This window comes from Tenebrio molitor, chromosome 9 (genome assembly GCF_963966145.1).
Source record: "Tenebrio molitor chromosome 9, icTenMoli1.1, whole genome shotgun sequence".
In the NCBI taxonomy this organism is placed as follows: domain Eukaryota; kingdom Metazoa; phylum Arthropoda; class Insecta; order Coleoptera; family Tenebrionidae; genus Tenebrio; species Tenebrio molitor.
Window position 1 is genome coordinate 8,388,878 of NC_091054.1, and position 23,003 is coordinate 8,411,880.

The following is a 23,003-nucleotide window of genomic DNA, read 5'->3' on the forward strand; positions in this document are numbered from 1 at the left end:
CGGTCGACAACTTCCAAGTCGTCCTATGTCCACACCGTCGACGCTAACAACTTGCGCCGCATTTTCTTATCCTGCACGACGAATGTATCGAGTTTGCACATGGATAACAAGGGACCGGTGGCTTGGCTCGACTTATCTGGCAAGATGGTCTGGAAAGCTGCATATCGTCCCGGGGAAGCACAAAAGCGCACGAAAAATAAAAATTGAACAGTTTGTAGTCGTACAATCTTCAAAAACTGTTAGGTAGGTAGATAACGAAATAATGATGTTTGAAGAGAAAAGCAGAAAGACAAAAGATTTGGAGCAAAATCATATGCTGGGGTTATGGCCGTCGTCGTTGTGACCATTTAAATGTGGTGCTTCAAAGAATTCGGCCACCTAAAAGAATGAAAACCGTGGTATATGTATTTTTTTTGACAACAGAATATGATGCAGGGCTGCCAACTTAAACCACGATAGTTATGGCTTTCTCGATTTTTTTCTCGATCACAGGCCAGCCAGATGACATTGTTGGTACTTTTTTTTTCGAATTTATTTTGAATGGGCATAAAATCTCATTAGAATCAACTTTTTTGGATATATTTGACACAAATTCGGAATTAAAAAGATTTCAGATTTGAGTACACTGGAAATTACGTGATAACTTGAATGAGTAAAAAATGTCTTCATAAGCCGTGAGAAGACAAAAAAGAACAACGTTTTTCTATCCTGATAAACGTGTCAAGGCCATTGTTTGCCATCTGTTTTAAGAAATTATTTGAATGTCACATTTTGAAACCTCTTAATGAAGTCTAAATTTAATGTTTTAATAGAAATACCTATCCAAAATATGTTTTGCTAAACTGAAAGAATTTTCAAAAACCTCATTTCTGCCTAATAAGAATATTTTATTGCTACAAATGTAAATTTGTAAATCAATAAAAAGTACTGGGTGTCTAAATAAAAATCTGATTGAAAACTAAAAAAACACTTTTTCTTACTTGATGAGTAAGTTGTTGTCATTTTAAATGAAGTACTTGAAAGGATATCTGTTTCCGAAATGTATTTAGAATTTTGGTAACCTTGAAAATTTTTCAGGCAGACGCTTTTTTGTCTTTGATGTAAATCTGTAAACTGTCATAATTTTGAAAGAATTTCTGTGTTTATGAGAGGTTATGATAAGAGTAAGGGAATTATTAAATATTGCATTTTGAGGAACATTTTATGCTTCTAAAGAATGTTACGTAATTTGGAATTTAAACTTTCTAAATCTCTTAAACCAAACCTTTTTAAAATACTTTTTTGTTCGACACTGTCAGAATTTGAGAATTTTCTCCTGCGTGAACAGATTTTGATAAATGTCACAACTTGTCAAAACGAAACGTCAAGCTAATTTTAAAGATATTAGGCGATTTGGAGCCTTTAAGGGATTTGTCGAACAAAAAAACGTTGTATTCAACTCGTTCGTGTGTAAACTGGCCTACTCATGCCAAAAAAGGCCCAATTTACACACAAACTCGTTAAATAAACTACCATTTGTGCACTATCTGCAGTACTAGGACTTCTGTACCTTTTTTGAAGAATAAAGTGTAATTTTTGTTCCCAAGGAATTAAAAATGGTTCAAAATCCCAGAAAACTTAGTGGAAATAAACAACGTTGGCATGATAACATAGGTAGGTACAACTGTCTGATAAAAGTCGATAAACGTCAAAATGTAAAGAATAGCGTCAACGATTTTCAAAACTCTTATTCTCGTTGGTGAATATATTTATTTGATAAACTACAAACATAAATGTGTGAATCAGTAAAATCTCTTAATTGCTGTGCGGTCCAACTCTACGATGACATCCAAAGACGTTTACTCTTAGGGCGGATAGGTCTCGGCTTCCACTTTCAGACAAACTAAATCCTCCTCCTCTGTATAGATAGATATCTCGGCCCGAAATCTTCCATATAGAATTTGAGGCAAGCCGATATTCTGATAGCTTTCTTTGTGTCCCTTTATGGAATACTCTCCCTAGAAAAAACACATGAAAGTGACGCATCAGCATTTATATTTATTTGCAGTACTGCCGGGAACAGGTTCGAATCTTCGATTTGGGGTTCCAACGCTTGTCTGAAATTTTCCCAAACCACCTCCAGATGTTCATTGGCGAACTCCATGAAATTTCTGTCGCTCTCCGTAAAAGCATCTTCCTTCCAGGCGTTGTTCTCCCATTTCTCAGCCACAAGCGATAACTATTTGAATTATTTTCACAAGATGATACTCAAAAGTGGGGGGCTTACCATTAACTCATCACCGAAATCATGTGGCATATTGAAGGAAAATGTGACGCTGTTACTTTTGTCCGCTTCAGTATTCAGTTGCATCGTGAGGTCTATATTGTTGACGTCTTCAGAACATGGTCCGAATTCGTAGAGTTTTATGGGACCGACGGGACCAGCCTGCATTGTAACAAAATAACATTTTAATTAAACCAGATAAAGGACTTACTGCATTGGAAGCGACAAGAAGGATTTTTGCCCCCCAGAGCATCAACACTGTTATGACAGTTTTCATTTTATGAATAACTTCACAGTGTGGACCAGCTTTATAGTAGTTCTAGTGGACTGCAAAAAAACATTTCCTCCATGAAACTACACCAATTGATGTATTTGTCGTCAAAACCTTGAAAAGAATGTTCCAACATGTATCTAATTAAAAAAATAACATTTCCCATTTTTATTCAAAAAATGTTTACGTATTTCTTTCGTTAGTCTAATATTAAAGGTCAAAACTAATTTTACAAAATTTGAACGTCGCGCTGACTTTCAAGAAAACAAAAAGATCTGATAGACTAAAAAGTTCCACTATTTACTTATTTATCCAACACTTGTTTATTATGAAGTCATAATAATGCCGATTTTGAATATATTATGAGGTCTATAAAACACTAGTGGACTTATGAACCCATAATTAAACTGTTTTTATAATTACATAATGAGTTTAGAGAGAATTGAACAGTTTATTGAACATCAAAAAGAATTAGAACTGTGACAGAAGGAGGTGTTGGATAAAACTATGTATTACACTAGTGACTTATTTGCCTTATAAGACACTTGTATAATAAATAGCTATTACTTAACTACTATTATTTAACTGGTTGTTAAAATCATGCTTTGACGCAATAGAAAATGCTCTATTGTAAAACGGTCGTAAATATCATAACCTGTCATCAGGTTATATGATATTAATTCTCATTTTTTTGACACTTTGTTGACATGGGCATAATCAGGCAGGAAAATTTTTTCTGTAACAATTTAACAACATTTTGACATTACAAACCTTGGCTCGCGTCAATGGTAAAAAAATTAATTACGCCAATTATTTTTTTGCATATCGTAATGAAAGTGACACGCAAAATCGTAGTGAAAGTAGCACTTTTTTTACACGAAAAATCGTAGCGAAAGTATGTATAGTACTTTTTTTGCATCATTTTATTCCATCACCTTGGAGATGATTGATAAGCATACCTATTTCTTTGTTGTAATTTTTCATAAATCTTTTAGACTAAATTTCTCAACTTTTTTCGATATGCAAAAAAATAGTGTGTACAACACGTTATGAAAGTCTCTTTTTTCACTTATTTGCTTGATTAACTAGGGCTAACTACATAGTTGTACATACAAATAATATGGTTGCTTTTTATGTTGAATCATAGGCGGCCACGAAAGTACCAGTAACCCACACAAATGTCAGTTTGAATGGACGGTCTTGCCAACTCTTTCAAATTAAAAAAAAAACACTTGAATAGATTTGCAAATGAAATTTATTTTTCAAAAATAAGTTTGGAAAAGCACATAAAATCATTCAAGGCCATGTTACAACGGTGGTGAGACTTCAATTTCAGTTTTTAGACAAATAAGATCTTCGTCACCTGCTGAAATCGTCAAAATACATCTGAATCTTCCGTAAAGCGTTTGAGGCATGTCAATGTTTTTGTAAGTGTCTTTGAAGAATTCCAAACTGTGTTGACCCTACAGAACATGTTGTTAGTGGGCATACAGACTACCATACCTAGTACCGATGGAATTCTTCTGGAGTCGGTAATCGGGGGAGAAATTTTGTTTGCAGCATTTTGCCAAACTTTTGACCAATAACTGTCTATAAAATCAAAAAAGTTCCTGTTGTCAGAGTAGACGTCCTTCTGCCAGGCGTTATTCTCCCACTTGTCAGCATTGAATGTGACCTGCAACATCTTTTTAGGGAAAAAAACTAGATTAAAACTCATTTACATCCAATTCGTCTCCATAGTCTTGTGCGGTATCAAAACTAAAAGATACACTTTTGCTTTTATCTTTTTCTGTGTGCAACTTAATATCGCCATTAATGTTATTAATTGGAGGGTCACATTCTCTCAGTTCAAGTATATTAATGGGGCCTATAGGACCCATCTGCAATTGTAAAACATAACACAAGAAATTATATGAAGCTGCACTTACACCGGGGGAAAATCCACAACCAAATTTTGTCCCGGATAAAAACAACAAGGTTCTTAAAAAATTGTTCATGTTGTGGCTGGCACGACTGTGTAGCTTGGTTTGTATTTATATTATTTTCAAAAGCAGAAAAAAATATTGCGGAATCATGTACCGATGTAAAACATGTGTTGACCTTCGGCAAAAAATTGTAAGGGAATAAAAACGCGAATTATTGCGAATCTTGGTAACCCGTGTCATATCTGAGCTTGATTCAGCGTCAACCGTCGACATACGAAACGTCAAAGTTGACGTTTACGACATTTGTGACCAGTGTTGCCAGGTGAGAGGGAATTTCCCTTTTTTAAGGGAATTTTCAATATAAAAGGGAAAAGGGGAATTTATCTTCTAAATAGGGATTTTCCATGATTTCTAAAAATACAAAATTGTCGGAGATATTTACTTTGGTCGTTCCGCTAAACCGCGCCGACAGCCCATTGCTTCCGAGAAGCAGTGCCAAGTGGTTAATTGCCGACGCCGACCGAATCTGCTGATACTATTGTCACAGTATAACCTATTGTCTTGAACTTTTTATATATTCATAGAACTAATAAGAAATATAATAAGAATTGCAAACTCCAGGAAGGACTTATTGGCTGTTTTCATTTAATATTTGCCGAGCCGTTGCCATTCTTTCTTCGTTCTTTCAAGTAACAACAGAAAAAAAAAAGTCAGATCATTCGAACGAAAGTGCCCCGTTCGGTAAAAGTACTAATAAGACTAAACCATTTAAAAAGTTTAATTCAATGTGGCTTATAGATCCACTTTTTAAAAATTGGCTAACTAGTGATAAGAACAATATTCACTTATGCAAGTGCATAGCCTGCAATAAACAAAAGGGAAATTAAGGCTGAAAAAGGGAATTTTCAAGATAAGAGTAGGGAAATTTTATGACAGTCACCTGGCAACACTGTTTGTGACGCAAGCAGGACGGATTTCGATAATGAGAAGAAAATTGTTGCTCTTGGCTCGGTGCACTGCGTTCCATTTTTCATTTTGTTTGTCCCAGCGCGGCCCCCTTCGGCTCGTGGCTAATTTTTTGGGAATCGCGTTGAATATTTGTTGGAGTGGCCGTAATCCCGGCAGCCGGAGGATTTGCCATTTAAATCCAACAAAACGAAGTCCGCTAATCGTGCCCCGAATAAAACTTTATTAAACCCCACGAGCAAGTAATAAAAACTCAATAAAACGGACCCTTTTCTGACCCGCGCGATAAGATAGAGGGCCTTGTTTGCCGAGCATGTACCATTTACCCAGACCGAACTAATTCAAATGTCTGGTAATTAATTTGTTGGCGTTAATGGCTTGTCCCTCGGTGGGATCGGCGGTGGCCGCCTCCGAAGCCAAGACGGTCGGCGGTGAGGATAAAAACCAAAACAATTTTTAATTCGACTCCCTTTATGCAAATTTGTCAAATAAACGCACGCGGCTTGAATAAAATTGAATAAATCTCTTACGCGCGTAATTCAATCGGATCAGCCCCCGTCCAAAAATCAATAAGTTATTATCAGTAAGGGTAAAAACATCTCCTGTACGCATATGCCGATCTCATCTGAATTTCAATCGCGATTTCTCGTTTCAATTATTGCGTTGTGACGCCACTTACACGTCCGTGGGGTGAATTATTTTCCACAAAAATTACACGCACCGTGGCCGTTAATTTCGTAGGGAAATTGCCGAGTATGAAAATTTTCTATTTCGAGATTTGTCGGTTCGATCCGGTGCAGGAGGTTCGTCGGTTCGGTGCTGACCGAGCGGTTTATAAGGTAAAGGTACAGCTTGCACAGGAAGTCACTACATCATCAAACCATCACCTGCACGAAGCGTGACCTGCTCCATTAAATTTACTCTGACATGACACCGTCTAGTTAAATTTCCATAACTACACCCATTAGGGTGTCACTGCATCACGTGACTGAGTAAAACTGCAAGTAATTATACAGATGAACGATTTATTATTGACTAGCAATCAAGCATACACAGTGATTGTGGTGCTAGCTGACGCATTCACGCCTGAACTTATTATTTAACTCTCTAAAAATGACATCCGATCCAAGCTTGACTGACAGCTGTATACGCCCACCAAGAATTCTTTATTTTAAGACTTGTTTGAATTTTAAATTACAGCTAGGTACCTACAAGAGTTTAATGCAACATTAACTCGACAAAAAAGAATTGTTTTTTTATTTTGTTTATGGAAACTTACTTGCCTATCTCAATCATTATGTAAATTGTCACTTCTAACAGTGTTGCCAACATTAATGAAATTATGTCAAATAAAATTTGATCATCTTAATCGTTTTTTAATTCTTGCTTAGCGCCACAAACACAAGATTTTAGTATAATTTAGTAACAACTAGTCAGTTTTTTAACAAAGAAAAACTGCATTACTAGATTTTTTGACAGTTGACAAAATAAATCGCTGTCGAGTGTAACCTGAACTTGGGGCTTCCAAAAAATGGACATATCTTTTACGTGGTCTTTATTTCACAACTGGAAAGGCTTTAAATAATACACAAAATGAAAATCTGGTGTATATTTTCCATTGGACCCGATTCGTTTGCTTCATCAAGCCATGCAAAATTGACAAAGATTATTTACAAATTATGTCTTATCCTCGATATCACCTCCAACACAATTATATCTACAAAATGAACACAATGAATGCGGCAAAAATCATTTAAAATCTCTGAACACGTCACACGCTAATTTGTATGTGGTTTCGCCCCCACTGACGCTCAAATTTTTCAAATAATTGTAGAACCGATTTCCTCGTTTCGTATTAATGGCGGCGCGCTCAGACTCAGACCTCGCCATGGTTCGCAACACGGGCATGTAATCCAGCGCCAGTGACTTTCGTGCCAACAAGTCCGACTGTAAGAGGGCGCTTTGTAACCGCTCGTCGCCAGAAATCTGTTTTGAGCGCCACCTGCAACACAATCGTCATGAAAATAATTACTGCGATTTAAATAATACCTTCGCTCTGCTGGCACCGGTACCGAAATGCTGATCCCGCTAGAGGTCTCTTCGTACTTTTCTTTGTACAGTTTTATCCTTCCGGTTAGTAAGGTGTGACCTAAATCGTCACGAAACTCGTGATCAGTGTAGTCACTCGTGTTTTCTTCTAGTCCTAAACCATTTTTCGGTTTCGTTCGCCATCTTCGTTCCAGGCTCTCGTGAAACTGACTCTTATCTGATATTACGTCGGCGAATGCTAACGAATCGTAAACGTCACACAGAGAGTTCAATTTTGATTTTTCCGAGCGAGTTGTACTTTGCGGACTGTCACAACTGTTGTTGCGATCCAGTCGCACATTCGAATAGTTCGGTAGATTTAAAATTGTGGGCAAGTTCCACCAGATCACCTCGAAGTTGTTACATCGGGGCAAACTGAACGATTTGTATTTTTTCATCACTCGACCGCAACTGATGCAATCGTAATGAACATTGACATCTTCGTCACTTTCGTTCCTCGCATCCAATCTCAAATCTGATATATTTGAAATGTCGTCTTCCGTCTTGACTTCTTTGTCCAGATCAACGTCGGTGACGACCTCGATCTTTTCAGTTTTGTACGGTTGCCCCCCCGAACTGACCCACAGTTGTAATTGCAGCAACGTCCGCCTGATGTCGCCCCTGTTGTAGCTTAACAACTCGTCGAGCGAGTCCTTGTGAACGTAACAACCTTCGACTAGACACACTATTTGCAACCAAGTGGACAAAATGGACGGCAACGGAGCGAAAGAGATCGTGTGATGATCGCTAATTACTCTTTGTACACCAGAAGACGGTTCGTCTGTGGTGGTGAGAATAATCGGACGCTTGCTTGTGGCAATGATCTGCGAGAGGGCAGCACTGAAGCCTTCGTCTTGTTCAAAAACTACGTCCACATCTTCGACCAACAAGACGCACATTTTCGGGTTCGACGGTTCTTCTTTCTTCACTTCTTTGGCGAACGACAGTAAGTTGCCCTTTTTGCGAACTTGGTGGGACTGGGTGGCTTCTTGGAGCTCCTGCAGGAGTCGTTTACCTGTAAAAAAAAAATATGTAATTTTCGTAGCTAGATTGAAGAGAGACGTGTCACAAACCTGTCCTCTTACTAGATGCGTTTACTTCGAGAATGTTAAATCCGAGTTCGTTGCAGACGGCGTAAACTGCCGCGGTCTTGCCAGAACCAGTTGGGCCTCTCACGATTACAGTGTTGCCATTCGTTCTTGTACTGTCACGACTGTCACTGTCGGTAATGTCGAAATCTGATTCGTCGTCGGAACAATTTTTCTTTGTTCTCACGTTTTTTGTCATATTTAGCCAATTTGTTAACCACTCTTTCAACGAAGACACTGCACTGTGATTACCAACGACTTCTGTTGACGCTTTGGGTTTATATTTTTCCGTCCACATGGCATGAACATTTAAACTTTCGTCGACTTTTGTCGCCACAGAAGCCACAACTTCCACATTTTTATCCAAAGAATTCTTTTTTTTGCGACCTCGACGTTTAGGGGGGCTCTTTCTTTCTTCTTTCTTTTCCTCGACTTCTACTCTCTCGACTCTGTAGCCACTCTTGTTATACACAGTTTTAAAAGTTCTGTAAACTGGATAGTTGGGATTTTGAGACTTAATTACTCTAATAATTTTTTTACAATTTTTCATTCTATCCGGAATGTCAATTTCTTTCAAATTCATCTGATCTAAACTCTCAGTGGCAAATAATTTCGTTCCTAAATAGTCAAATTCCATTTTTACTGGTTCTATGTCCTTTAATATTAATTCAGTTTTAGGTAAATTCCAAAAGACGTTATTCGGCGATATCTGCTGTACGTGGCTCACGGTTGGAAAAACGTCAAAATCGATTTCTTCATTGCTAGTAAAAAAAAGGTTTTTTTTATCAAATAATACAATATGATCTGCAAGAAAACTGATACGAGTAAGAGGCGGTTATGAAAAATACATCAAAGTTTTGAAAAAGTGTGGCGTAACTTCAATCGTACTAACAGCGATTATTAAAAGAAATTTTGCCCAAATTCCAAAAAAAAAGTTGTGATTGGGAAACCCAGATATCGTTTTCTTTGTTCTTATTTCGAAAATACATTTCTGTTATGTATATCTTTCCAAATACATAAATTTGAAATAAATGTCACGATAGTTAAGTTACGCCGCACGTTTTTCGAAACTTTGTTTTCCACAGCCGTCCCATTCTAGTTTTTTTTTTTGTTGATCATATTGTGTAAAGTAAAATCAGGATGGATTGGCTATTTTAAGCTTAAATAATTTTATTTTTTGGCGATGTGATTATGTCTTAAAATACTGAGATGCAGGGAACCAACATAATGCAAATTTAGCGTGGTAAATTCGTGATGGATTTGGTATTTCAAGGTCAAATGATTTTATTTTTTGGCAATGTGATTACGTCTTGTAAATAGTGGCATGCAGGGAACCAACATAATGCCGATTTAGGAATGCTCAATTCAACGTGAACGGTGTATATGTCGCAGGCTTATAGCAGAATTAGGCTTTTTGGAAAACAGTGTCACTTTGAATAATAACTTTTAATTATTCAAAATGACCTGCTGTTTTCAGTGATTTTGCAAAATGCCTAATTGAAGACATCGTAATATAAATTTGCAAATGACTTGTCACTTTGAATAAATCCTTTTATCATCACAGCAGCAGCATTTGCGTAAACAAGTAGTTTTTTCCTTGAAGACGTTTTTTTTTTATACTCTTTTTGTTCTGTGCAAATATCCTATGTTGTTTTTTATAATAAATATCCACCTACAATACATATAATTAATACGTCCATTTAGTTGTCTACAATATATTTTAAGTTATATTGCTACTAACATTAAAAGGTGACGCCACCAATCAAAAAACCACGCCCCTTTTAAATATCAATGACAACTTACTACCAAATAAAAAACCTACCACTGCTGTCTCTCCATTTCTTTCTTCAAAGAAGAAGGTATACCACTCATCAAGAACTGTCTTCTTGCTTCAACTACTTCTGGATCCAATTTTGGCTTTGGTTTAGCTTTTAGAAATACTGGAGCTACCTTAACGATTTTTTTCTTTTCACGTTTATTGTTTTTGGAGGGTTTTTTCTCATCCTCGTCAAAGTCAGACAAAACATACTCTTCATACATTTTGGGTTGGGATCTTCTAGCTCGCAAGACTCTTCTACTGCTGTTGAGATCTTTCTCACATTCTTCTATTGTTACACCATTTTGAGTTGATGTGATCTCACTCTCAATCACATTAGTGACATTTGTTTTCTCACTTCCACCCAATGCAGCATCCTCATTCACTATCTCATTTTGAGATTCTGATACTGTCTCACTCTGAACTGTTTCACTAAGTGTTCCATCACCCTGCACTTGTGAAGCATCATCATTTTCATCCTCTGAAAATTCCTCTTTCTTGCTGTTCTCCTCCATATTCAATTTTATTTTAAATTTCCACATTTTCACTGACTTTTTTGTCAATTTCCCCTCCTCACAATCATCACAATCTAAACCATCATCCTTTTTATGCAAAGACAATCTGCCATTTCTTCCATTTCTGACTCTTCTATTCCCTTTAACACTAGATTTTTTCTCACTCTTTACTTCCATAAACACTACATCATTACTATTTTCACTGTCTGACTCAAGCACTGCACATCTTTTTTTCTTTGTGATAACCTCATCATCACTATGACACTCAATCTTGAGCATTTTTTTAAGTTTTTCTCCCCTCTTAACAAGTTTGCGATCAATACAATTTCCAATTTCTTCATATTCCCTCTTTCTTTTCAAGGCCCCTTTAGCCTCAGCCCAACTTTCCAACATTTTCTTTCTCCCCTGCATCTGTTTCTTAACTGGAACATTGCCTGTAAAGTCATCTGAATCATCAATCTCTCTCCCCGGTGAATTTCTCCCAATGCTCTTATGCCGACTGTTCATCATAAACTGAAACGCGTCCATTTTGGGGCTCGTGACATTAACATTTGTATTTTCCTTTTCAACAAATGAAGCACCTTCATTCCCATTTGCGCTATCACCATTACCAACTTTTTTACTTGACCCACCACTTGAACAATCTTTTTGACTCGCAAGATCCGACTTTCGGGATTTCTTTTTGCGTTTTCTGTTTTTCTTTTCTTCACTCTCTTTCTCACTGGTCAAAAAAGCACCAACAGTCACACTTTCTTCGATTTCATTCGCCGAATTCTCACACACTTTTCTTTCCTCCGAACTTACATTGTTCTCCGAGCATAACGCTACGTCCTTCATCGCTCTCATCAACAATCGAATCAATTAAAACACGATAACGATGCAAATCATAATACTGGATAAAAACACATCGTGCACTCGTGCACCACTCCTTCGCTTGGCGCCAAACCATCAGCTTGTTGATGTTGACATTTTGCCGATTGTAAGGTTAGATCTCAAATCTCAAAGTGGCTAAGGTCACACCACATTACTCTTAAATATTGCCCAACAACCAGTATTTTCAACAAACCATCCGTAAAAAAAACACAGATATCATTGATATACTTTAATTTGAAAAATGTGACATAATTAGAATTATAAAATTGGTGGAATGATTGCAATGGCAAATTTGGCCATTGATCAAAGGTTGGCAGCATTGTATCGAAAGAACCAAGGAGGCAAGGACACGTCAGTAGTGTCAGTACTTTGCAAGGAGGTATTTTGTCAGTGATGTCTATGGTAGACCATAGAAATCAGTTTGTTATCTACAAAAAGCAGGACAAATTGTAGTACTTACATGTCCCACTACCAGAGGTCGCCTCGGTCTTAGTTACTTTCGTGTTTTCCTAATATAGCGTAGGGATCTAGGGATTTCATTTCTGTTAGGTAGATTGTGGTGTGTGGAGTGTGTTACGTCAAGTAAATAGTTTTGTCCTGGAAATCCTGAGAGTTCATTAAAAATCGTAGTGTCTTTCTAATTTACAAGTGTTTTATCACAACCGCACAATGAATTTCCAATTCTGAACACACAACCAAGATGGCCTTCACATTCAAGTAGATTCCTGTGCCAAAGAGATCAGGTATTTTTTTTCATATACCTACACATTGTTCTTTATTACGTTTTTTATTATTAAGTCGTGATTACGCTGTAGTCGCTGTAATGCTAGATTAACTCCCAGTCCAGTGTCCACCGCTCGGTTCTAAACAAGAATTGCGGTTGTCATCACTCAAGGATACTTAAGTGGGGCCTCACATGGCATTCTATCTGCTTTTTACCACCAAACCGTTCCGCGTTATTAATTATGCGAGTCTGATGTCGAGAACAAGTTTAAAATAATGCATGAGAGCGCAGTCCTGATTTAGCAACGTCCCAATCAGCACGAATAGAAAATGCGGTTATGATTAAGCGTCCGCACCAATCAAAACCGATATGTTTCGATAAAGCGTGCCAGAGCGTTCTGTTTACCTTTCGGACTGCACCAGAGACCTTTGAGACATTCGCAGGGTGAATCATGTCGCAATTGGAACACTTCCCACTTGTTCGTATCAAAATCAAAAATAACGCATCGGAAAGTCTTGATTGTCTGCAGGGCCGGCGAGATGACCAATTACATAAGGCGATAATCAGTTATGTAAATGAAAAAACCGTGGATAAAAACACAAGAAGTGACCTCCAGGCTGTCGTCAGTAACGGTGAAACTTGCACCAAAAGTGGAACAATGAACGAGCACATCAGATAAAAGTTGCTGGTGTCGAGCGGACAATTATTTCCGTGGAAATTTAATCGCCGTTTAAATGAGCGTTTCGTGGTGTCGTGTGATGACGACAAGAGAAGGAAAATAAATGTACCTAATTGAATTCGAAAAGACGTTTGTTTCTCTTGCGCGGGTTCGAAAGGTGAAAGCCCCTCGAAGGTCGTTAACTTTATTTTTTCGGTGTTTACAGACACACACACAAGAGAAATTTGGACGATCTGTGACGTTCACAGGTCGATGTCGCGCCCGTTACAAAACAGCACAAGGGAGAAAGGTCCAGTTTGATGTTTTTCCGCCGGCGAACAAGTACGAGTGCACTCGCGGCCACGTTATATTTTTAGGCGCGCAACTGATTTGCTTTTATCGCGTTTTCGTAAACACGGTACGATTATTTTGGACGTTGTCGAGGGCTCACGTCTCCGAAAAAATCTAGAACAATATTGCTTCCCCTAAATGTAAAAGTGCGGGTCCTAGACCACCACCTTGTGGGTTTTCGTTCAGTGGGGTACGTATGAAGTAGGGTGGACAATTAAAGAAAGAGGCTCTTATACCCTGGTTAACATACATATAAAATATACAAAGGGTGGAAAAAATGAATTGGTGAATTTTGAATGTCAAATTTTATATGTATTTACGTTTTTGTTGTGATCGTTGATTTTACTCCCTGTTATCGTTGATTTTACTTCCTGTTTCCCAATAAATATAACAATTAATAAAATCCAGTCGAGTAGTGTGTGGTATTGTATGTGATGTTATTCTAACATTATTTGCCGCCTGCGCGACATAGTGTACCTACTTTTACTATTCAGAAAATTGATTTTGTTGCGTAGAAGCAAGGAGCTTCTACAGGTTGTTATAAATGTTTCTTACACCCTAGGTGACTGTGGTTTATGGTATACGTACAGATTTGCCGCCTCTTCTGGATTTGTAAATTTGACTTTTGACAGCTTAAACTTGTCACTTTGCAGTTTTCATTGTTTATTATTTTTCAAATGATTCATGAAGGTGTTTTGGAGTTAGCTAGGAAAGCAAAAAAGTATTTTTTTGTTCGACACTGTCAGAATTTGAGAATTTTCTCCTATGTGAACGGATTTTAATCAATGTCACAACTTGTCAAAACGAAACGTCAAGCTAGTTTTAAAGGTTTTAAGCGATTTGGAGCCTTTAAGGCGCTCGTTCGTGTGAAAATTGGGCCTTTTTTGGCATTCGTGGGCCAATTTACACACAAACTCGTCAAATAAACTACTATTTCAAGACTATTTCATGCACATTAGTTACTTCAGTAAGTTGTAAATACATATTTTGTTTACACGTCAACATGAACACTTGTTATTTTCGCAAAAGGAAAAATGGCTTATTCCCCAAAACAGGATACATTTATTGTAATATGTTATTATAAAATATGTACTATTCCGGACACGGAATCTTGGCCAACATTTTTTTAGACATTTCTAAAAAAATTATGTAAACCAGTCATTAGTGTCATTAATAAATGACAATTATTAAAAATCACTTTGAAGTTTTTCTTGTGACATCAAAAAAGCAGGGAAATGGCATTATCGAGTCAAAAGTTGGGTTATATTCAATAGAGGCCAGTTCACACATATTTGTCAGTTAAATGTCAGTCGTGGCCAAGATTCCGTGTCCGGAATAGTACGAGTATTCAACAATGACGAGTGTGTGTCAGTGTTGTCCTTTGTGCTGTTGTATTTTTTTTGTCACTTTACAATAACTTTTTTATCAATTGAATAGGCGAAATTTGTTGCTGGGTTTGAATTTAATTATTTGTGATGATTTTTTTTACTTTAAATTACGATATCTTAAAGATTACGCAAACAAATAATCACCTCAATTTTCCTATTTAATTTTTTTTAAGTACATACAGTTACACTATGTATTGTAGGGGGCAAATTTCACAGCCAACTACGATGTAAGAAACATTTATTTAAAAAAACCTGTAGATAATATAAATTAAATAATTGTCACAAACATTATAAATGCCTTGCATAATGTAGTCTTAAAAATAAACCTTTCGGCTTTAACTAACTGAGAACACGGCAATTTACGTTTTGAAAATTGATAAGCAACCAAAACTTTGAATTGACAAGCGACCTGTCAAATGTCAAAGGTACTAATCCAGAAGAGGCGGCAAATCTAGGCGTACACAGGTGCGATAGCAAAAACATCCGTGACGTTGAAATAGATTTGTCGCCGTTTTGAATGTTTCGTGTGTTTTTAGCCTCGTCTCATTTGTTGATTTGCAGAGTCATGATGGATTCTGAATTGTCGAGCGCCGACATCTGTCGCGTGTGCCGCTCGGAGGGGCTCCCCGACCGACCCCTCTTCCACCCGTGCATCTGCACGGGCAGCATCAAGTGGATCCACCAGGAGTGCCTGATGCAGTGGATGCGCTACTCACGCAAGGAGTACTGCGAGTTGTGCAGCTACCGGTTCTCCTTCACCCCGATCTACTCCCCCGACATGCCGAGACGTCTCCCCGTCAAGGATTTGGCGGCGGGGCTGCTCTCGTCCATCGGCACCGCCATCAAGTACTGGCTGCACTACACCCTCGTCGCCATAGCCTGGCTGGGCATAGTGCCGCTGACGGCGTGCAGGATCTACCGAGCGCTCTTCGCGGGGACAGTCGACGCGATCCTGACCCTCCCGTTCGAGCTGTTGTCGATGGAGAACCTCGCCTCGGACATATTCCAGGGGTGCTTCGTGGTCACTTGCACTCTGTTCGCGTTCGCGGGGTTGGTCTGGCTGAGGGAGCAAATCTTGCACGGGGGCGGTCCCGATTGGTTGCAGAGGGACAATGCGGGCCTCCCCGCGGAAGACGCGCCGCCTCCCGTCCTCAACAACAACATCCCCGAAGACGTGGAGAACGTCGAAGCGGAGAACGAGCCGCAGGAAGCGGAGGGAGCGGTGCAGCCCCAAGAGAATCCGCCCGATCCCCAAGAAGAGAACGAGGCGAACGGGGGCGAGGACAACAACTGGATCCCGATGGAGTGGGACCGAGCGGCCGAAGAGATCACCTGGGAGAGGCTGTTGGGGTTGGACGGGTCGCTCATGTTCTTGGAACACGTCTTCTGGGTCATCTCGCTGAACACGCTCTTCATCTTGATCTTCGCCTACTCGCCGTATCACATGGGGTTGATGACGCTGTCGCTGGTCAACATGCGCGAGACGGCGTCGGCGAGTCACTTCGAGGGGTTGTTGACCACTCTGGTGGGGTACTGCACCGTGGGGTTGTTCTTCGTGTTCTTCCATAGAGTCGCGGGAGTTTTGGGTTTCTACAAGGCGAAGAGAGTGTTGGGGTTGTGTTACGTCGTCGTCAAAGTCTCGATGTTGTCGGTGGTGGAGATCGGGATCCTCCCTCTGGTGTGCGGGTGGTGGTTGGACATCTGCTCCCTGGCGATGTTTGACGCTTCGCTCAAAGACCGCGAGAGCAGTTTCAGCGCCGCCCCCGGGACGTCCATCTTCATCCACTGGCTGATCGGCATGGTCTACGTCTACTACTTCGCCTCTTTCGTCCTGCTCCTCCGTGAGATCCTCAGACCCGGGGTGCTCTGGTTCCTGCGAAATTTCAACGACCCCGACTTCAGTCCTATCCAAGAAATGATCCACTTGCCGATACTGGAACACATCAGGAAGCTTCTCATTTCTGCCGTCATCTTTGGGAGCGTGGTGCTACTGATGTTGTGGTTGCCCATCAGAATTCTAAAGATCTTGCTGCCGAGCTTCCTGCCCTACACGGTCTCCCTCAACAGCGAAACGCAAGTCAACGAGCTCTCCCTCGAGTTGCTCCTGCTCCAGGTCATCCTACCAGCCCTGCTCGAACAATCGCACACCAGGATCTGGTTGAAGGGGTTGGTGCGCAACTGGTGCCGAGCCGTGGCCTGGGTTTTGAACATCCACTCGTACTTGTTGGGCAACGGGGATGGTCAGCAGAACCGGGACGAGCCCAACGTCAACGGACAAGCCGTGGCCAACCCTCCCGAGCCAGGTGCGGGACTCGGAGCCGCCCACCAAGCCCTCCTCATGATGGAACCGCCATCAGGTCCGTCCCCTCCACACGCCAACCAATTGTTGACGATTCTTTTCGCAGGTTTCCAACCGTACGAGCGGCCCTCGTTCTTCGTGGCCCGCCTGGTGGGCCTCCTCGTCATGGTGTGCTTCTCGTTGGTGACCTTCAGCCTGACCGCCTTGACGCTCCCCGTGTGGCTGGGGCGGCGCGTGATGGCCCTGTGGCTCGTGGGGGCGCCACCCCCGGGTCCCCAGATCTCGGCGAGCGCCGCCCAAACCGAGGTGAAAGTGCACGAGCTCTACACCGCCGCTTGCGGCCTCTACTTGTGTTGGCTGTCGGCGCGCGCCGTCACTCTCGTGATGAGCTGGCTGCCGCAAGGTCGCGCCGCCATGATTTCCAGACTGAAGCAGTGGTGCATCCTGGGTCTGAAGACGATAGTCGCCAGCACCATCCTGCTGGGCGTGATCCCGCTGCTCTTCGGCATGCTGCTGGAGCTGGTGGTGATCGTCCCGTTGCGGGTCCCCATACATCAGACGCCGATCTTGTTCATATGGCAGGACTGGGCGTTGGGCGTCCTCTACACTAAGATAGCGTGCGCGGTCACCATGATGGGGCCGGACTGGTTCTTGCGGGCGGCGATCGAGAGGGCGTACAGGGACGGCATCAGAGACATGCACCTCAGTTTTATTTTTACGCAGTTGGCGGCTCCGGTTATCGTGAGTTTCGGTCTGGCGCTGGCGATACCGTACGTCTTAGCCTACACGGTGGTTCCGCTGTTCGTGACCAGCTTGCAGACGAGGAATCTGATAGCGAGGAGGTTGTATCCGTTCCTCCTGCTGCTCTGTGTAGTGGGTGTGGTGGTAGTTTTACAAATCAGACAATTTAAGAAATTGTACGAGCACATCAAGAATGATAAGTATCTGGTCGGGCAGAGATTGGTCAACTACGACCACAGGAAGGCCAAGTCGCAGACGGCCACTTAAATATCTCGGTTGCTGTTCGGGGTCTTTTGTTTGTACACGGTTTTCCAAGTTTTGAGGTTAGGTTCATTCCTGTAAATATTATTTATTTTTATTGTGTACATAGCGAAAAATTTACTTTGATTTCGTCTACAGTAGCGTACTTGAAGTGACGACGTGACGTTAGTGCTCGACCGAAGGTGATCTTTTTCTTTCTAATTGTTATATAAAATTATGACGTCTGTGATATACACAAAATTGCACGCAGGGCGTACCTAAATGTTGTAGTGTAATGCCTCTCTAAATAGGGCGACTTTACGAAAGTCAAAAATATTACTATTGTTAAGAGATTATTCCGCAAATATACTGTTGCTTCAAAAATAACGTAAGGTTGGCACTAATCTCACCTTAGGTGTCACATAGTGAACAAGTCTTTTAAAAAGATTTCATTATTACCTCTACTACCTACTTATTTTACTATAATAAAGACTGTTTTTGCAACCAGTTGCGTTATCTCGTTTCAGAACCCATCACGCCCAGCATCTAAAATCTTTCTCCAAAAATTTGCGAGTCGTGGTCGTAAAAACCAACGTCAAATGCAAAGGGTGCCAACATAATTTTTATTTTGGCAGTACATTTTTAGAATGCATGCGTGGACAGATGCATCAATCCATCAATTATTCTAGAAAGTATCCGGATAAATGCATAAGTTTGAAACTATTTATTTGGCAAGAAAACAAACATTTGCTGCAAGATTACCATTACAGAAATATAACAATTAATAATTATTTGCAGTTATATCATGTGTCAGTCTAGCAAGCAAGCGTGACCTTGTAAGAACTGCACCATAAAAATAACTCTACTCTTCCTTTTCCCCTTCGCTTTGTTGTTGTTCAACCTCTCTGGAGGATCGCCCCGTTTGCACTATCGGAATCATCTTCTCTTCCCCCGACTCGTTTTTGGGGGCGGTGATGGTCAAAACCCCGTCCGAAGACAACTTCGACTCGATCCTACCGCCGTCGTGTCCTTCAGCTAGGACATACCTCCTGACGAAGTGCCTGGAGATGTACCCGTGCTCATCCACCCGTTCGTCGTGTTTCCCCTCCACGGTAACGGTATTGTCCGACACCTTCACCGTAATTTCCTCCGGTTTGAACTGCTGCACGTCGAGATTCGCCTCGAATTTGTCCTTGCCGAAGCTTACGCTGAATCCGGAGTCCTGGCACGATGCCGCCGAGCGCCAAGAACGCAGATATTCAGGATAACGCAGGAAATTGTGAAACGCGAAGTCCCCGGGGTCCAGATGGAAGCCGAAGTGTCTGTCCAAAGGGCGAGAGGTGGCGAAGGGATCGGTCAAGGTCCAAAGGGCCATTTTCGCGATTGGCAAATAACTCGGGTGCGGTTGCAGTGTGGAGGCAGACTCGCCGTGTCTATTTATACAGATGCGGTGGAAAATTCTGGAGTGACCTCGAAGGACGTTTCGACAGCGCAAGATCATCAGACTCGTCACTGTGCAGGCTCAACAATGGAATCCGCCAGATGCAAAAAATAATTTCTATAAAGTTTTTAAGCGATTTTCTTGACACCTGTGTGGACAATTGTATTTCGGGATTTTGCAACAATCTCGAACAAGTTCCCGAATATGCGATGACAGTTTTCCGAAACAAATGCAAAGCAGTTGCGTAAATATGTCAAATTTCAACTGACAAGTCAAAAAAATTCAGTACCAGTACCTAAATTCCCGTTTATTGCCCTTTCGGACCAGAAAATCTACACCTATGAGCTTTTTGTTTCCTTTCCAATTCAAGAGTCTTCTTCGTGGCGCAAGTGGTTTATTAAGACCCTGGCGCTCGTTGGGATCCCATCAGAAAGTAAGTTTCGACGATGACAAATTCGAAGCAAATCTAGACGTACGACATTACAAACCCGACGAAATCACCGTGGAAGTTGCGGAAAATACTGTCATAGTAGAAGGACAACACGAAGAGAAGGATAACGACCACCGATTCCTTGCCCGACAATTTGTGAAGAAGTACGTCCTGCCCAAAGGATACTACGATGTGACCCAAGTCCAGTCCCAGTTGTCGTCGGATGGAGTACTTACGATCACTGCCCCCAAGGTTAACAGGGGGGATGCGATGTACACCAAGGTTGTACCGGTGGTCAAGACCGGGCGACCTTTCAAGGGATGATTTTTATAACATGTTGTGAGCGATTTCGGTAAAATGCAATGAATAAAATCAAAAAAGATTTATTTATCGATGTCATATGTACATGTCTTTATAAATAAACGAGTACACTTGGTATATCACTGACTACGGTCACTGTACACTGTGTATCATTTAAAAAATGAATTTAATCGTCATTGTAGAAAAAGAAAAAATTTGATAAAGCGTCAACAGTTTTTGTTTTGTACTAAAAAGGAAAAGGAGTAGAGGTATTTAAGAAAAACTGATTAATTTGCAAATAATGTCTTTATTTAATTAAAGCAATACCACCTAACAGGAACACAATACCTACTTAATACAAAATGCATTTACTAGAAGAAACTTAAGAAATATCACAAAATTCAGTCTGCAAGAAATGAAACATGATTCCAGAATGTTATCGCAATTGAAAAAAACACTTAATCGGATTTCTTTTCCTCTTTTTTTTCCTTCTTCTCCTCAGCGACCTTGGACGGCTGTCCGGTCTGCACCACCTGGATCACCCTGTGCTCGTCCTTGTTCGCTTCCACCCTCGGGGCCGTAATAGTCAGCACCCCATCCGAGGACAACTTGGACTCCACTTTGTCGACGTCGTGCCCCTTGGGCAAGACATATCTCCTGACGAAGTGTCTAGAGATGAACCCGTGCTCGTCCTCCTTCTCTTCATGCTTGCCCTCCACGGTGACGGTATTGTCGGACACCTTCACGGTGATTTCCTCCGGCTTGAACTGCTGCACGTCCAGATTGGCCTGGAACCTGTCCTTGTCGAAGCTGACGGTGGAGCCGGCGTCCCTCTGGGAGGCCTGGGAACGCCACGGGCGGAGGTATCCAGCAGGCCCGCGCAGATACTGGCGAAACTCCCGCGGGATCATCGGCGACAGAAGGTCTTCGGGGTCCAGGGTCAGACCGAAGCGCTGGTCTTGGATGCGCGATGGGCGACAGTAGTCGAAGGGATCGCTCCACAACCACAGAGACATCTTCGTAGCTTGTTTGGATACTTCTTACTTCTTTTCAATAGCTTGGTGCTTTTTGAACTGAATGATGAGCGCGCCGCGGCATATTTATATGTCACGCGTAGAAAATTCCAGAGGCGCAAGCGTAACGGAATGGAGTTTGCCAGAATAAATGCGTTCAGCAGGTGTTAGCACTTCGATCAACTAGAATGGAATGAGACGGAAAAATTACAATTTTACAAATTACAGTTTTTCATCATTAATTAATATGTACAATTTATTTTTGAGGACGCAAGCATTCAACAGAAATATCAATTTTGACAAGAAAAGTGACACATTTTAAAAATCCTCATTTTTCAGGAGAACGATTTTAAAATATGGTTGTGCATTTTGATGTTATAAAACATACATTTTCTAGAATGTTACCTACAATTTTTCTTGATTGATTTGATCATAATACAATATTTTAAAACCGTTCTCATGAAAAATAAGGATTTTCTTGTGCGTATTATAAAACATAAATTCTTTAAATTTATGTCTGCTTTGGGCCTTGTCATTGCACACGTGCATACAAAATTGAAATGTTTTAATTCCAAGCTTACAACAGACAACTACATAACTTTTTAAATGGATGTTATTTCACCAGTTTAGTTTTGAAAAAGACAGTTTTCTTTGTTATATCAGATTGATAAAAACCGACAATAAAAAAGCGCAGAGACAGAAATAAGGAATAAACTTGTTTACAGACGAATATAATAAAAATGAATTGTTAATTATTCAGACAGATGACATATTAATATTGTCCACTATTACCGATAAGTGGCATATGACTAGCATTTTTATGTTTCATAACCCACTGGATGCATGAATCTTTTATGAAAGTCTGTATTATCTAAAGAAGCAACTTGGCAACGTTTTATTATGTAGAGAAACTGCCAAAAAAATGACGCGGGTAAACTATTTAATTACCTGAATTTATTTATTGATCAACTGAATAGGAGTAATGGGCGCAATGATTTCATGTATCTATGTTGTTAAACTGTCATTTTATCATGACGAGACTATCGATTGAAGTGCAGTGCCAACATTCGTTGAACAAATCTGTCTTCTAGAATGACAGTTCGAGTTCCTATCTAGAATTTTCCACGGTGCAATTTAATCCACAGGTTTTCTTTTACATCATATAATTTTCAGCAACAAGATGATAAATGTGAGGTCAATTGTAACAATGATTTATATAAATGAGAATTTCACATTTTTGCCATTTGGTACTCCGGTACTCGTAATATTTTATGAATGAAAATTGAAAGATTAAGGTTTTTTCTACCCGGTTCAAACGAACGGCTTTCTAATATTCATTTTTAATTCTAGTCATTGTCGAGTGAATAATAATAAATAACAAAACAAATTAGCCTTGTTTATAACAACATAAAGCATCAGGTGCAATTGAATTTGTCTGTGTAAATCAAATCCTGACTAAAAATAAATAAGCATTAAGCGCCTCTAATTAAATATCATCAGAAGCCATGAGTTACGTCGGTAATATTTTTTTAAATTTTTGAATAAACGCGAAATAAACAAATAAATAAATAAAGACAATACGGTGTTAATGAGTGGAATGTATCCATTGTAAA

The 23,003-nt window shown here is 40.3% G+C and overlaps 5 protein-coding genes across 6 annotated transcripts; 1 reads left to right on the forward strand and 4 right to left on the reverse strand.

The window, feature by feature from the left end:
- Positions 1-1,726: 1,726 nt before the first annotated feature.
- LOC138138764 (uncharacterized) lies at positions 1,727-2,634 on the reverse strand. The gene is made up of 4 exons (XM_069058782.1): positions 2,475-2,634; positions 2,267-2,425; positions 2,051-2,218; positions 1,727-1,997 (listed from the first exon to the last, which is right to left on the reverse strand). Exons 1-4 carry the CDS (start codon positions 2,538-2,540, stop codon positions 1,845-1,847), a joined length of 546 nt encoding a protein of 181 aa, XP_068914883.1. The 5' UTR covers positions 2,541-2,634; the 3' UTR covers positions 1,727-1,844.
- A 3,799-nt stretch (positions 2,635-6,433) lies between these two features.
- elg1 (enhanced level of genomic instability 1) lies at positions 6,434-11,920 on the reverse strand. The gene is made up of 4 exons (XM_069057876.1): positions 10,424-11,920; positions 8,587-9,362; positions 7,475-8,528; positions 6,434-7,427 (listed from the first exon to the last, which is right to left on the reverse strand). The coding sequence occupies exons 1-4, from the start codon at positions 11,776-11,778 to the stop codon at positions 7,175-7,177; spliced, it is 3,438 nt and encodes a 1,145-aa protein (XP_068913977.1). The 5' UTR covers positions 11,779-11,920; the 3' UTR covers positions 6,434-7,174.
- A 403-nt stretch (positions 11,921-12,323) lies between these two features.
- On the forward strand, positions 12,324-18,713 carry LOC138138125 (E3 ubiquitin-protein ligase MARCHF6). Of its 2 annotated transcripts, none has more exons than XM_069057879.1 (3): positions 12,324-12,548; positions 15,488-17,283; positions 17,332-18,713. In XM_069057879.1, the coding sequence occupies exons 2-3, from the start codon at positions 15,492-15,494 to the stop codon at positions 18,231-18,233; spliced, it is 2,694 nt and encodes an 897-aa protein (XP_068913980.1). In that variant the 5' UTR covers positions 12,324-12,548; positions 15,488-15,491; the 3' UTR covers positions 18,234-18,713. The 2 variants fall into 2 exon arrangements, with proteins under 2 accessions (XP_068913980.1, XP_068913982.1); XM_069057881.1 differs by lacking the exon at positions 12,324-12,548 and adding an exon at positions 13,147-13,728.
- Positions 18,714-18,915: 202 nt separating this feature from the next.
- On the reverse strand, positions 18,916-19,840 carry LOC138138134 (protein lethal(2)essential for life-like). Its single transcript, XM_069057896.1, has one exon. It carries the CDS (start codon positions 19,705-19,707, stop codon positions 19,069-19,071), a length of 639 nt encoding a protein of 212 aa, XP_068913997.1. The 5' UTR covers positions 19,708-19,840; the 3' UTR covers positions 18,916-19,068.
- An 828-nt stretch (positions 19,841-20,668) lies between these two features.
- On the reverse strand, positions 20,669-21,465 carry LOC138138135 (protein lethal(2)essential for life-like). The gene has a single exon (XM_069057897.1). The coding sequence runs from the start codon at positions 21,391-21,393 to the stop codon at positions 20,836-20,838; it is 558 nt and encodes a 185-aa protein (XP_068913998.1). The 5' UTR covers positions 21,394-21,465; the 3' UTR covers positions 20,669-20,835.
- Positions 21,466-23,003: the final 1,538 nt, after the last annotated feature.

Excerpts from the sequence above, each read along its gene's own strand:
- LOC138138764 (XM_069058782.1), bottom strand. The coding sequence starts at position 2,540 with ATGAAAACTGTCATAACAGTGTTGATGCTCTGGGGGGCAAAAATCCTT. Across the intron at positions 2,426-2,474 it reads TTCTTGTCGCTTCCAATGCA|GCTGGTCCCGTCGGTCCCAT; the intron begins GTAAGTCCTTTA and ends GTTACAATGCAG. Across the intron at positions 1,998-2,050 it reads ATTCGAACCTGTTCCCGGCA|GGAGAGTATTCCATAAAGGG; the intron begins GTACTGCAAATA and ends TGTTTTTTCTAG.
- elg1 (XM_069057876.1), bottom strand. The coding sequence starts at position 11,778 with ATGAGAGCGATGAAGGACGTAGCGTTATGCTCGGAGAACAATGTAAGT. Across the intron at positions 9,363-10,423 it reads GAAATGGAGAGACAGCAGTG|CAATGAAGAAATCGATTTTG; the intron begins GTAGGTTTTTTA and ends TTTTTTTACTAG. Across the intron at positions 7,428-7,474 it reads CCGGTGCCAGCAGAGCGAAG|GTGGCGCTCAAAACAGATTT; the intron begins GTATTATTTAAA and ends ATTGTGTTGCAG.
- LOC138138125 (XM_069057879.1), top strand. The coding sequence starts at position 15,492 with ATGATGGATTCTGAATTGTCGAGCGCCGACATCTGTCGCGTGTGCCGC. Across the intron at positions 17,284-17,331 it reads CATGATGGAACCGCCATCAG|GTTTCCAACCGTACGAGCGG; the intron begins GTCCGTCCCCTC and ends TTCTTTTCGCAG.
- LOC138138134 (XM_069057896.1), bottom strand. The coding sequence starts at position 19,707 with ATGATCTTGCGCTGTCGAAACGTCCTTCGAGGTCACTCCAGAATTTTC.
- LOC138138135 (XM_069057897.1), bottom strand. The coding sequence starts at position 21,393 with ATGTCTCTGTGGTTGTGGAGCGATCCCTTCGACTACTGTCGCCCATCG.